The sequence below is a fragment of the Quercus suber genome, unplaced genomic scaffold, assembly GCF_002906115.3.
Source record: "Quercus suber isolate HL8 unplaced genomic scaffold, Cork oak 2.0 scaffold_382, whole genome shotgun sequence".
NCBI classification, from domain to species: domain Eukaryota; kingdom Viridiplantae; phylum Streptophyta; class Magnoliopsida; order Fagales; family Fagaceae; genus Quercus; species Quercus suber.
In genome coordinates, this window is record NW_027069834.1 from 296,091 (window position 1) to 312,074 (window position 15,984).

The window sequence follows — 15,984 nt, forward strand, 5'->3', positions numbered from 1 at the left end:
AATGATTACAAAAAAATTTATTTATTGTATTATGTAGTAGGGGCATAGGAGTAAATTTATACCAATTTCATTTTCCATTCTCTTATTTTTTTTCTCAACTAAACAAATAAATTTTTCATCTCTTCACTTTTACATCCTTCCAACCAAATACATATGAGAGAAAATTAAATATTTTCTATCCTCCCACTTTTCTATCATTTCTATATTTTCTATCCTCTCACTTTATACCACTCCAACCAAATGGACCCAAACATTTAGATTTTTTTATTTATTTATTTATTTTATATTGACATGAATTTTTTTCTTCTTTTCATCTATTATTTTAATGTAATTGGGACACCAGTAAATTTATACAAACTACATTTTTCTATTTTTTAAACTAAACAAAAGAGTTTTTCATCTCTTTATTTTTCCACTCTTCTAATCAAACACACATAAGAGAAAATTAAATATCTTCTATCTCCTAACTTTTCCATCCCGAGCCAAACAAAACCTTAGAAAACTATAAATATCCATTCCTCAAAAAAGAAAAACTAACATATCCTTACTACCTAATCGATAGGGATTAGGAATTAATGATCCTCCCAAATTTCCAATATCCCAATTGTTATGATGCACATGGTGAAAAAATAGAAATAATTTTTTTTGGGGGAGAAATTTAGAAATGAAATATGTTCATAAATACTGCTAGTTCTTTTTGGCTGAAAATATATAGCGATTTTTTTTTTTTTTTGGGTTAGTATAAATGTAAAATACATAGCTAGTTCTTAATACATTGTAATCTTAGAAGGAAAGAAATCATCCCAATATTACTGAAATCAGTGCTGACAGTCATATATGGACCAATGTTGAAAGCACAAGATTACATTACCATTTATGCACATATTTACATTCATGAGTATATTATATATTATGTATATATCCAAAAATTTAAAAGGATAAGAACAACAATTTTTAATTTCTTTTATATTAATTAAAAAAAAAACAAAAACAAAATAAAACAAAACAAGTTGACCAAGGAAATGAGTGCTACGTAATTGTCTGATCACATCATAAAGCTCAGATATACTGAAGACATGTACAACGTTGAGATTCTATTAAACATCGTGTTCTCAACGTCCATTTCTAGGAAGACGTGCGTTTGAGACTTGGAACCCAACATTTCCTGATTGATTTCCCTGCCTACATTGTAACTGGTGTGCACACACGTATACCTTTCTCGGCCTTTTGGCTAAGATCAAGTGTGCACACACGTTGTCCCAACACAACAGGTACAACAAACTCATTTCATCGTTCTATTTTTGTTTTTGTTTTTTTTTTTTTTATCTCAACGTAGCCAAGGTGATTGTTTTTTTCATTGGCACCTGAAAAATATTCTTGGGTTTTTTTTTGTTTGTTTGTTTGTTTGTTTTTTTTTTTTTTTTTTTTTTTGTTTTTGTTTTATGAAATAGAATTTGGTTTTGATAGGAAGCAAGAAAGAATGAGCCGTTGTTTTGGGTTTCGGAAGAAATGGAAGGATGTAAAGCTGAAGCTTGAGGATGAGGTCAGAGATATTAAGGATAATCGCAAGCCTGCAATAAAAATGTTCATGATGCATTATCTTCAGGTTGGTTTGTATGATTAATATATATGCATATTGACACAACTTTTTGATTGATTTTTATGGTTTTTTTTTTTGAAGATTTCCCATGTCTGAAGTTTTCGTTTCTCCATTACCATGTCTGAATTTTGCTTTTGATTTTTATGGGTTTTTGGAGATTTAATTACCATGTCTGAATCTTACTGCATTTAGACTTGTTCGGCGCGCTGCATGTAACTGAGGATGATGTTATGTTGACATTACTTAGATTCTAATGTATTAGGCCAAATGTGGAGAATATAACTCCAATGGGTCTGTGATCTTAGATTTTGTAGTAAATTCCAAGTGATGTGACATTACTTAAATTCTAATGTATTAGGCCAAGTGTGGAGAATATAACTCCAATGGATCTGTGATCTTAGATTTTGTAGTAAAATTCAAGTGGTGGTACTAAGCATATTCAATGACCCCTAAATGGGATTCTTGTTGATATATATAGTTTTTTAAAATTTTATTTATTTCTTTATAATAATAATAATTCGATAGTTGGAGAATGAAAGATTTAAATCCTGAATGTTTTTATAGAAAACACTAGAAAGTGTCAACTAATTGAGTTATAAGACTCTTTGTTGTTCTCTGGTTTTTGAGAAAATATCATATTTGTCATGTTTTGATGGTCCATATCATGATCCCTTGAGGATCATGACACTTTTACTTTAGTTGTTAAGGGATTAAGTAGTATTAAAAAAAGAAAAGAAAAGGAGAGATAAATAGCAACTTTATACTATAGATCGGCGCTGGTTTTTCAGATCAGCGTGTTTGGCTCAAGCATGGATGAGCAGTGCTCTTAGAATGCATAATCTCAAAAAAATTCAGTCTTGAGTTGCAAAACAAATATTACTTGATCTTAAATAGAGCCAGCCGTATCAGCTATTGAAATTCACTTTGCAAATAGGAAGATGCAATCCTTCTTAATATTATGTTTGAAGATGCAATTCATTTTATCACTGTCTTGCTGAAGCGGCCACATAGCCTTTGTCATTGCTTGCGCACTGGTAATACTGTATTTCCAATAAAAATTCAACAAATAGTTGGAATAGCCACTATACTTTACTAATTTCTGTCAGGATTGATCACTATTAGCCTAATTGTGTAGAGAAACGTGGAACCTTGTCTAATCCAAAGACTATTAGGATTCTGAGGTCTGAAAAGGAAAAGTTGGATTCAGATATCACATTACTAATTTTCACATATGCAAGAAATACTAGAATATATATTTCCTACCTAAAAGATAAGAGTTATGACCTTATAATTCTTGCGTTTCATGTGAATTGCGATGATCATAGGAATTGTAATTTTTTTAAATTTTCTCAAACGAATATCTAAATTTTCATGTATTTTATGGAATTAACAATTCAACCAAAGTCTTCCATACCGAACACACAGAATTTTATATTATCATAGTTTTTTCCCCACAATTATATAACTAACATATATGATTGATGCAAATAAAAGTAGTATCAATTATGTGATAAAATGACAATCGAGTAAAATTAGCAATTAGGTACAAATTCTTTAGATGCAATACATTTGATTCTCCAATTAAATCCAAACAAATGGCTGCTTTGAATTTGATTGTTATGAAAAAAGTAACTCTATTTTGTTTTGTTGGTGAATGAAACCATGTGTTCTTTTTTGATAAACAATGAAACTAAGCACATAACTATTTTGAATTTAATTGTTATGAAAAAAAGTAACTCTATTTTGTTTTGTTGGTGACTGAAACCATGTGTTCTTTTTAGATAAACAATGAAACCAAGCACATAACTATTTTGAATTTAAGTGTCTTTTAAAAAGATAAATAACTTAATTTCTCTTTTATTGGTAAATGAAACCACATGGTTTTTTTTTACCATGTGTTTGAATTTCATTGGAATTCTTGAAATTTAAACATGTCATTGATAACATAGTTATTAATTAATCTTTGATCTTTTTGAAATTTTGCAAGCATAAATGATATGATAAAAACATGCAATTCAATAATTATATTTTCAAAATTCATATCCAATAAAAAGATATATAAGGAATTTGAAGAAAAAAAACATTTTTTTTTTTTAATATTGTCGGGAATCTTGGGATACACCAAAATTTTCATATTCATTTTTACAACTACTTGGTAAGGTGATTCTAATTTTTTATTTTATTTTATTAAAGTACATGCTAAGTTAAGATTGATACTTATATTACTTTCTAGACAAAATCTGACTTCAAACTCGGTTGTAACTTAAAACTACAACTTCACTCAATATCTTTTTAATGAATGTGAGTTTTGACAAATTTACCATTGGATAACATTTTTTTCTTATATACTCCATGCTTGCAAAATTTTCAAAAAATCAAGATCAATAGCTATGACTATGTCATCAATCAAATGTTTAAATTTCAAATTTTTGTAATCTAAAATTATGCATAAAAAATAAGTGTATGAATCAAATAGTAAATAATATTCAATTAGCACAAAATTTGACATATATGTCAAAAAGCGTAAAAAATATATAATCCAGCAAATAAATTTTTAAAATATATAACCATATTAATTTTTTTAGTGAGAACTGTAACCATTAGTTATAACAAAGTTTGTAATCAAATTTTGTCCTTACTAGCGAGAGAGTAAAAAAAGAGTAGAGTAAAGTTTACGGGATATTAAACTTCATTCCAAATTGGCATCAAGTTATATCCATGAATGTGTAGTATCAATCTTAACTTACCATGTAGTTTTTTATTTTATTTTATATAAAATTAGAATCACTTACTACTTGTAAAGATGATTATGAAAATGTTGGTATCCCAACAATAGTAAAATAATAATAATAAAGAATGAGAGGTATCGTATTCGTATTGTTGTAGCTTGGAGAATTGAAAAAAAGAAAAGGTCCATTTGGGACAGCGAGCGAAGTAGCGAAACGATGACCGATCTCCTTTCTCCTTCACCTCTTCTTATGGTAAAAACATCGCATACGCATCCTCTCTCTCTCTCTCTCTCTGGTTTGAATAATGAAACCCCCAAAAAAGAAATTAAAAGAGAAAAGCGGCAACTCCTACACCCACCCCCCACACAGGTCCAACTCACACTCACCGCCCAATCAGACCTCGCCACGTCACACACCCACTGCTGTAAAGGCCTCTCCCCTCACGCACACAACTCTCTCTCTTTCTCAGTCTTTTTTTGCTTTTGCCAAACCAATACCAAACCAAAACCAAACCCTCTCTCTCTCTCTCTCTCTCTGAGCTCAGAACTTAACCGATGAGCTCGCCGGAATCTGACGTGTCCATCCCCCCCGATTCCCAAACCCTAAAAACCAAAACCGAGCAACTAAATTAAGCTCTTTGTACCCTCCTTTCAATAAATATAGAGGATCCTTTTATCTCTAAATTAAGCTCAGAAACAGACTCAACACTCTCACACACACACTATGTACGTGGTTCCGCCACCTCAACGATCGGATCCCGGGTCCGGATCCAACGATTTACGGGTCTACCAAGCCTGGAAAGGCAGCAATGTATATCCACTTTTCTTTTTCCCCCTTTTTTATCTTTCTCTCTCTTTTTCCCTTTCTATTTTTCTCATCTTTATTTCTAATTTTTCGTACAATATTGCTTTTCCTTTTAATAGATTAGAATCTGAACCGAGAATAATGCTCCGAGAATGTTTTTCTAGGAACCTATATATTTAGGTTATTTTTGGATTGAACAAATTCGCTAACTTTTTATTATCTCTCTTTTTTTTTTTTTTGGTGCCTAATTAGAGACAGTGAGAATAATTTGGTACCTCTTTTTTAGCAAACAACGATGATGTTTTCTACTGACCATTTCAATTGCTTTCTTTCAATTAATTTCGATTAGCTAGCCCATTCATTTCAATTATGTTTGTTGAGTGCCTTTATTATTATTAGAATGTAAGGTGGAGTATTATAAGTAGTTTAAGATTGTTCATTTAATTTTATTTCGAGCATGAGCCAAGTTAGATTACAAGCTCGGTTCATTTTTCTTGTCGAACAAGCTCAACCTTGTTCATGGGTTACTTGGTTAGCTTATTCTTTGAGAAATTGTAGTAGTTGAGTTAATTAAGATAGAATGCTTTTCGTTTATGAACTTTGTGAAAATTAGATTTTCCAACATTGTATTGTTAACAAGTATACATAGTTTTTACTACAAAATGGACTATTTATATTATCATAAATTATTTACAAACTTACACAATCATCCATAAAAACATTTACAAACTTATGCAATCCAATCCCAAGTCTATATAAGTATGTTTTTCTACATGTATGCATATAAAACATATAATTTATACTTAAATCAAACCTCACACTCATGAGCTTGCTTGTGAACACAATATTATGTTTGAGTTTGGCTTATTTAAAAGTCGATCCTAAATTTAGGCTTGAGCTTGGCTCATTTGCTAAATAGTCAAACATAAACAATTTTTTTTTCTCAAGTTGAGTCCAAGTTGTTCATAAACAGTTTATAAAGCCTTTGTTTCTTATTGTGTTTGAGGTTTGTAATTGCTTTTTGAAGATCATATGAAGAATAGTTCTATGGTTCTGCTAAGGAGTTAATTGTTGTCATTGCTCTTTTGCAGATATTTTTTCTTCGGGGAAGGTTCATATTTGGACCAGATGTTAGATCACTGGGATTGACCATATTTCTTATCGTTGCTCCTGTTGCAGTTTTCTGTGTCTTTGTTGCCAGAAAACTGATGGATGTCTATTCTAATCATTGGGGAGTATCAATAATGGTTGTTTCTGTTGTACTCACTATTTATGTGAGTTCTCTTTAACTACACACATATAGTATTTATTACTTTATTTTGCATTTTTTATTGTTTTCCAATGTTGTTGATGTTATGACATTTAATAAGGACCAGTTTGCTTTGGAATTCTTTGTACTGAAAAAAGATAAATTTCAAGTTTGTTTAGAATCTCCTTTTGGAATTAAGATATCAGCTACAGCATGTGGTGTAGCAGCCTTTAGTAGTCAGGATACATGAAAGGTCTAAAACCACCATGATTTTTACAAGATACAAACTGGATTAAATCATTATAATCTCCAACTTTTTCTAGGAAGTTTTCGTAGAAATGTGTTTCATCATTGCATGTTGAACAACAGAGTTTTGTGGTCTTTTTCTCATACAGAAATCTTGAATGAGATAGAATACAGAGTTTAGTTGATTATAATTTCTGCGAGCCCCTCCAATGTTCAAGGACAAGCCTTCTTGGTGTCTATGGAGTTCAGCTGCAGTGTTAATAGTTGGTACATTGCCCCATATGTCAGGAAAAACCTACCAACCAAGAACTGTTTGCATCTTTAAGGCCTCACATCTGGCCCAAGAGAGGAGAGAGAGAGAGGGAAGAGGGGAGGGGTGATTATATGGTTTGACTTATTTTGCCTTATCAAATGATGCTCCAATAGCCATCAATTTCTTTTTTTTATTGTTTGGATTACCTATACACAAAATCATTGCAAAAACTTTATGATGGATGTATTTTGAAATCAAAACTATTTGGCATGCTGACTTACCTGAACAAGAATATGCAGAGCAACTGTTGAGTCAAACTAGGTAGATCCTAGGTGAGAAAAATATGCTACCTCTACTTATGGTGGCTTGAGAGAAGCTTGTTTAGTGATGCAGGAGAGTTATCGGAATTAATGTTTCAGAATCTTTGCAAGGAGTAGAACCCCTTGTGTTTCTGCATTTGATATTTTTTCTTTAGTGCATGGGCTTCACAGCCACTGATGTACTTGTTTGTGTGTGTGTGGATAATGACAAGTAGTAACTTATAGTGATATAGATACATAACATACTAGGAGGAATCAATTACAGAAATAGGTTGACAGATACAAAGATAAATAAATGTACCAGGAGCCACTAATTGGCCAAATTTTCTAGACTGAAAATGGCCAGAGACAGGGTTATGTGGTCACAAAAGCGGAAGTGCCTAAATGTTTCTTTCATCTTTTGGTTAGGTCTTGCATGGGCTAGTTTTTTCTGTCTAACAAGTTTGGACAATATTTTCAATATGCAATTGCAATTTTTGAAGCTGATGCAAGAAGTGCAAAGAAACTTTAATTTAGTTTGGTTTTATTTAATTTTGGAGTCAGTTGCAATTTTTATAGGTGCTGACTCCTTGTATTCTTTCGCTTGGTGCTGACTCCAAGAAAGCCTATGTGTTGTCTCCTAGGTTCCTTCAATCTTTATTTTCTCTGTTTTAAAATTTTTGTTGTTGCATTTTTTTGGCTTGTTCTGTGTCAGAAGTAGTCAAAATGACCTTCTGTAAATGAAATCTAAGTGGATCAACATTTTTACTTTATTTTATTTTTACAGATTTTAGTTCTTCTTCTGCTAACCTCTGGAAGAGATCCCGGTATAATTCCACGCAATGCACACCCTCCCGAACCAGAAGGTTTTGATGGGAATATAGAAGTTGGGGCTAGTCAAACTCCACAGTTACGTTTGCCTCGTATCAAGGAAGTAGAGGTCAATGGGATCATTATAAAGATTAAATACTGTGATACTTGCATGCTTTACAGACCTCCTCGCTGCTCACATTGTTCAATTTGCAATAACTGTGTGGAGCGATTTGACCACCACTGCCCTTGGGTTGGGCAGTGTATTGGGCTGGTAAGTCACATCCTTTGATTGGAGCTTTTTTTTTGTGCATGTTTGCCAGTAGCCAAACCTGTTTTATGTTTAATATGTCCTTTGGTTGATTTTCTGCAATGCTGCATCATTGTTCATGGGTAGACTGTTTCATTAGTTTAAGAGAAACATGAGCTTTTCTACAAGGGAAAATATCAGATGGACTCAAATCTAATGATCTTGAGCACACCTCTAAACTTTTTTGCTTAGCGTAGGGACTTTCTGGAGAAAACACTGGAATTTAAATCATTTTAGAGACCACCTCCATGGGGTAGCTCGGAAGGGCTGGAGGCTGGAGCTCATGATTATCAGCCTGACTGAAGATTAGCATGACTGAAAATTGATCAAATGAGTTTAGTTCAAATTTGAATTAAAATTGTTATATTGAATGACTCATATTTCTGGTTATGAGTTGAATTGATGATGCTCAAAGCTTTGGGTGTAAATAGTATATCTAAAAAATTTAAATTCTGGTTGCAGCGAAATTATCGATTCTTTTTCATGTTTGTCTTCTCGACGACCCTTCTTTGTATATATGTCTTTGCATTCTGCTGGGTCTACATCAGAAGGATCATGGAAGGAGAGCAGACATCAATTTGGAAAGCAATGATCAAAACACCGGCCTCCATTGTGCTAATAGTTTACACTTTCATATCTATGTGGTTTGTTGGTGGCCTTACTGCCTTCCATTTATATCTCATCAGTACAAATCAGGTACGATATCCATCTTCTTCATGTCCCAACCCTAAAGTGCGGAATTCTATGCATCTGCCCTAAATTAATTCCCCTGTTAGTAACGGACAAGTTTTCATATCTGCTTTTGCAGACGACATATGAAAATTTCAGATATCGATATGATCGACGAGCTAATCCCTTTAACAAAGGAGTGGTGGACAACTTCAAGGAAATATTTTGCACCAGCATTCCCCAGTCCAAGAACTATTTCAGGGAAAAGGTGCCAAGGGAACCTGGGTTACCTGCAAGGCCAGCGGGTGGGGGTTTTATGAGTCCAAATATGGGGAAAGCTGTGGAGGATATAGAAATGGGCAGGAAAACAGTATGGGAAGACATGGCTGCTGGGGCAGATAATTGTGAAGCGCAACTTAACAATAATGATCGCATGAACATAAAGGATGGTGAATTAGGTGAAATTGCTCCAGATATAAGGACTACAGTAGATGCCCCAGGGGAGCGTGCCGGAATACATCCCAGGAGATCCAGTTGGGGAAGGAAAAGTGGTAGCTGGGAAATGTCACCTGAAGTACTTGCTTTGGCAGCAAGAGTGGGGGAACCAAACCGTGTTGGTGGGAGTAGCAGCAGCAGCACCTTGACAACCGAGAACCGAAATTCATAGCCAATGTATGATGGATTACTGGACTTAGGAAATGAGATGGGATTTGATTTGGTTGGTGTAGAGTGGGTTCATTGAAGTTAGTTTCACGATTCGCACTCAACTACCACTTAATATTATTTGCAATAGGGAGGGTGGGGGGGACTTTTGCTTTGGTGAGGCTGTAAGTGTTGATTTGGCTGTTGTGGTGTGTTGTTATAAGAGTGAGCTTTTCTTGAGTCATGGTTTTGGTACCACATTTGTGGAATTATTTAGCATCTAGTTGTATTGCAATTGTGGAATTAGTGTCAATTATCTGGCTAACTCCCATCTCTTTCTAGTGGGGCAATAATTTAAATTGCTATACTTTGATTTGTAAATTTAGGCTGGACTGCACTTGATAGGGTTTGGACAGTTAGTGGTTAGGGCAGGCGTAACTTATTATTAAGCTCTTTGCCTGTCCTGGGCATGATAATGGGATTGAGAACTGGTTTAAACTTGACTAAGTCAATTTTGAAACAAAAATTTGTCAACTTCAATAATTGAATTGAGGTTATTTGTTTAATTGTTCACCAAACCCAACCCAACCCAACCACCACTAGTCCCAACAGAGCTTGTTAAAAAAGCGACTCTTGGTCAATTTTGGGGGTTGGGGGAGAAAGATGAAAAAGCTAAAGAAATCTTATATCAATTAATGTAATCTTTAGATTAAGCCAAAAAGGTTAACAATCTTTACTACTAATGCGTAGAACTGTTGTGCGGTTTCTAATTTGAAGTTTTGGTAAAAAAAAAAAATTTTCTTCAAAATATCGTCAACAACTTGGGTGGGGGTGGGGGACCATGGAACCAAAAAGAGTTTGGAACTCAACACCTTGACCCATTTACATAAACCGTGAGAGGCATTATTTGCCCCTGATCACAATCCAAAAGAGCAATATACAAATTCTAATAGCTGAAAACAAAACATCCTCTAGTGAAGGCTTAACTTTTACATGGTATTGTATTCTGTTTATTTTATTTTATAATTTGATAGTTGGAGGGGATTTGAATCCAATGTCTCTATTGTAAATATCATGAGGTATTAATTAGTTGAGTCACAAGACTTTTAGTCCGTTTAGGTCCAATTAGGTCCATCTGTTCCAATTTGGTCCCCTTTGATCTACTCGGTTCAATTTGGTCCATTTCTGCTCATTAAGTCCAGTTCGGTCCATTTTGGTCCACTTCAGTCCATTTCAGTATACTTACTTAAGAATATGAAATTACAGGTTTGGGTTGAAAGTGGTTATCAAAAAAAAAAAAAAAAAAAAAAAGGTTTGGGTTGAAAGTATTATCAATTATTTGATTAATACTAATTGTAATTATATGATAATCTCTTTAAGAGAATGATAAATTTCAATGATAAATTTGAAACATAAGAATTTTAGTTGTACCAAAAGAAGTTAGGAAAATATAATGCATAATAACAATACTTATTAGAATATGGACCACTTCATATATATATATATATATATATATCAATCAAAAACACCAAAAATGATAAAATTATATATTTGTAAAAATAGAGAGGTGAAAATTACTTTTTATAAATTGTTTAATTTTGAGGAAGAAGAAATTATCTACAATAAAATTTTGAGAATAAATGATATATTATACCAAATCTTAAAATAATTATATATTTCCATGCAATGCTTGGGTCTACAACTAGCAAAATAAATAAAATTAAAGAATTGTCAATAATTACAAGTTCTAGTAGAACTTTTGATTTTGGTCAATTAGAATTGACCATTTGTCTTTAAAGAATTAAATCATAATGAAACCCATCTTCAAAAAGGTACCTTAATTATAATCATTATCTCAAACATTGTTTTTGATTATTTTCTCGGGTGTATGCAGTCCTCTCGTTCCACACGTATGCGTGGAGGAATTTTATGGAAGTGGCTCCAAGATGTTGGCAAGAGATTTCAAACTCATAATCTCATGGATATCATAAAGTCTTAGAAACCACTAAGCCATCCTTGAGTTATCAAAATCAAGCCCTAATATCTTTTTTAAAGTTTTTCAACCGGTAGATGTGTATAAGTAGCATGATGCAAACAAGAAGGCAAGGATGAAGGGAGATGGAAGCCTTGGCATTTATGAAGCTCCACTAATCCTCTGAAGTGTCAAGAATGCACCACTGCATGCAGTAAGGTCCAAAAATGGTGCAGCAAACATGATAATGTAACCATGACCAATGAAAGCTTCACGCATGTAAAAGAGTCAGCTTTTCCCTTGCCCTAAGTCCAAGGGCTAGCATCACTGATTCCCTGCACAACACGTTTAGAGTTAGAAAGCATCACACTTAAATAAATTTTCAATGCTCTTCTCAGTTAATACAGTGACTTGAATTAGAGTTTCTTTCTACTTTAGACTCCGATTTTTCACCTCTCATACTTAGGCAAAGGGGTTTTCCACGAAAACTAATGTGCCTTTTATACTTTCTACCTTACTTAACATCTACTAATTAACTCGCCATTGATATGTTTTGATGGCATCAAATGTATGGTTAGTTTTACCATCTAAAGACCTGTGCCTATCCAAACTAAACTACCACGTACACTTTTTAAATTCTCTAATTGGACAGTTAAGATTAAAAAAAAAAAGTTAAGTTTTTAACCTTTCATCTTCGCCATCAATAAGGTATTGCGCCCCCATACAAATGCCTATGATATTGCCCGACATATGGATCCAAAATTTTCAGTTTCATGTATGCTCAGTTTTCAATTTTACCTCTAATCAGCCACGTGGTTTACATTGAATCATTGACCAAAATATGGGAAATAAGGGTATAGTTAATATATGCCCTTAGAGCATATATTAATCATATATTTTTAGAAAGTTTTTATGAGAAATTGAAAAGGCTATCAAAATAGTAAATCACTTTTTCATAAAAAGTTTCTTAAAATAATTTACTAGTATGTGCTCTAAGGACACACATTAGTAAAATCCTAAGAAACTTTTTATGAAAAAATAAAAAAGTTATCAACTTTTTTTTATACTTTTTTCAATTCTCTATAAAATGTTTCAAAAATTGTTGATTAATGTATTCTAATTAATATATGCTCTAAGGACATACATTAACGGTACCAATATATATATATATATATAGAGAGAGAGAGAGAGAGAGAGAGAGAGAGTTAGGTTCGAGTTACACCTGATGTAACTCTAAGTAATGTTATACCACATAATAATTTGTTAATAAGTTTATATTTTGAAAATTCTACTGTTGAATTACATGTTCTATATCTTCTAAACATGCATGCCAATTTTCATACAAATCGAATGTTATTTACCATTCAATCCATAAACTCATCTTTTATGCATTATTTAAACTACAAAACTTAAATTTATATAATTGATAGATAATATGACTATTGATCTTTAATCACCTTGAAATTTTGCAAGCATGGAGAATATACGAAGATAATATAATCTAACAGTCAATTTGTCAAAATTCATATACAATTAAAAAATATTGAGTGGTGTAATATTGCTTAGAATTATACCAAATATAACTTAAATCTAACTCATATATATATATATATATAGGGTCATGCTAACAAGTGTTCTTAGGGCATTGTTGAAAATTCATTTTAATAAAATTTTAACAATACTTTTATGAGAAATGAAAAAAACTGACAAAATATTAATTGTTTTTTTTCNTATATCTTCTAAACATGCATGCCAATTTTCAATACAAATCGAATGTTTATTTACCATTCAATCCATAAACTCATCTTTTATGCATATTTTAGAACTACAAAAACTTAAATTTATATAATTGATAGATAATATGACTATTGATCTTTAATCACCTTGAAATTTTGCAAGCATGGAGAATATACGAAGATAATATAATCTAACAGTCAATTTGTCAAAATTCATATACAATTAAAAAATATTGAGTGGTGTAATATTGCTTAGAATTATACCAAATATAACTTAAATCTAACTCATATATATATATATAAGGGTCATGCTAACAAGTGTTCTTAGGGCATTGGTTGAAAATTCATTTTAATAAAATTTTAACAATACTTTTTGAGAAATGAAAAAAACTGACAAAATATTAATTGTTTTTTTTCCCCATAAAAATTTCTTTAAATGAATTCATTAGCATTTCCCCCCCCCCCCACACACACACACACACATATATATATATGGTTGGGTTCAAGTTATACATGGTGTAATTTTAAGTAATGTTATACTACCCAATAACTTGTTATAGAATATATATTTTGAAAATCCCATCGTTGAATTACATGTTCTATATATTCTTAATAATCATGTCAATTTTCATGTCAATTTTTATGTTATTTACCATTTAATCCATAAACTTATTTTTATGCATTATTTTAAACTACAAAAATTGAATTTAAAAAATTATTTGATAACATGACTATTAATCTTTAATCACCTTGAAATTTGCAAGCATGGAAATATATAAAGATAATGTAATCTAACGATAGATTTGTCAAAATTTACATCCAATTAAAAAATATTGAGTGATGTAACTTGAACTCAACCCATATATATATATATATATATATATAAAAGATGGGTTCAAATTACATCTAATGTAACTCTGGTGTAACTTAACAAAAGTTACACCATTTGTAGACCGTAAATTTGTAATTGATCTAATGATTAAAAAAATAGTATTAAATGCTAATTAACTTAAACCTTATTCACTTAATTAATTACAATATTGTTTCTTTCTCCTTATTTATTATTTAAAATTACATATATTCCTTATTTTGCTAATGACTTTACAAATATATTTGCAACACTTTTTTTTTTTGTTGAGTTCGTACTACTTTTTTTTTTTTTATTATTTATCTTCTTTTAAGCCGGTCATACTCTTATGATTTTATCAATTATGAATATATATCTCGTTTTCTTAAAAATAAATAAATGGTTAAGCATTGTTTAACGAAGTTTTAAATAATAATTAACACATATACTTTTTTTTTTTTTTTTTGGTTGAATGGCTTTACAATTATATTTGCAATCCTCACTTCTTCTCTTTTGGGTGTGGCTGAGTCTGTGAAATTCCACGATGGATCATTTGCGAGAGTCATACTTGTGAGTAAACTCTCCGATGATTATTACAGTACTTGTGGTTGTGGCTTCTTCTGTAATCAAACCTGCAACAGTCATCTCTTTGCCATTTTCTCTCTTTCTTACGACAACGACGACAATATTTCGAAATCTGAAGGTCCAAAAGTAGTACGGTCTGCCAACCCAGAGAATCCTGCTGGCATTATTGCGACTTTGCAGCTTACTTCAGAAAAAGGTTTGGTGTTAAAAGATGCTAATGGAACTACATTGTGGTCCACAAACCTCAGCAGCAAATCTGTGGCTGCCCTAAACTTAACCGATACGTGCAACCTCGATCATGCTCTTGGATGACAAGAGTGCAACAGTAGTTTGGAAGTCTTCTGATCTCCCAACCGACACGCTGGTTGTTGGGCAAACATTGGTGCCAGGCAAAGGTTATTTTCTTATATCAAACTCTAAGTCTAACCCTCCCCAATGCTATTTTAATAATACAAAATAAAAATAACAATATCAGTTATGTTCAATTTCTGGAGGACAGATTTATTCATCTCCAGCGACCAAAACACTAATTATATGATTCCTTCTGCAAAATTCTTCTCAAATCGGTATATGAGACTTTGGCTGACAATGGACACTTGAAAGTGTATGATTTGTTTTGGCACGAAGTAGAAGATTTTTTCGCTGGATTTATTGATTCCTGTGCTTTCCCTACAGTTTGCGGAAATTATGGTATTTGTACAAACGGCCAGTGTAGTTGTCCTAGACCTATAAAAGCAACAAGCTATTTTCAGCCCATCGAAGAAACGCAACCTGACCATGGCTGCTCCTTGATTACTCCCTTGTCTTGTGCAGCTTCCAAAGATCACATACTTTCTCTTTACTCAAGACCCCCCAAGTATAGATCCAGATCACCAACATATAAGTTTAGATAGTTGTAAACAGGCTTGCTTAAAAGATTGTTCGTGCAAAGCTGCTTTTTATAATTCAAGCAAACTTGTAGGGAATTGTATTTACTACCCCAAATTTTTTCATTATGGCCATTGATCAAGATAAGACTGACATTAAAGTTTAAGGTCCAAAGTGTCTCAAGCTCAGAACCTCCTCGACAACAAACAAACCATAAAAAGAAGAAACAAATAATAGTGGCATCTACGTCGGATCTAGCCGGTAATACTCTATTAATTGTGAATATTTTCTTTTCTTCTTTAATATTACCGGCTTAAAAAAGGTAAAGAAAATGACATGAGTATTACAGAGTCAAGCACACCCAAA

At 32.3% G+C, this 15,984-nt stretch overlaps 1 protein-coding gene across 1 annotated transcript; it reads left to right on the forward strand.

Annotated features, from left to right (window-relative positions):
* The first annotated feature begins 4,605 nt into the window (after window positions 1–4,605).
* LOC111997089 (probable protein S-acyltransferase 7) lies at window positions 4,606–9,992 on the forward strand. The gene is made up of 5 exons (XM_024029143.2): window positions 4,606–5,139; window positions 6,225–6,407; window positions 7,968–8,264; window positions 8,763–8,996; window positions 9,109–9,992. The coding sequence occupies exons 1-5, from the start codon at window positions 5,053–5,055 to the stop codon at window positions 9,634–9,636; spliced, it is 1,329 nt and encodes a 442-aa protein (XP_023884911.1). The 5' UTR covers window positions 4,606–5,052; the 3' UTR covers window positions 9,637–9,992.
* Window positions 9,993–15,984: the final 5,992 nt, after the last annotated feature.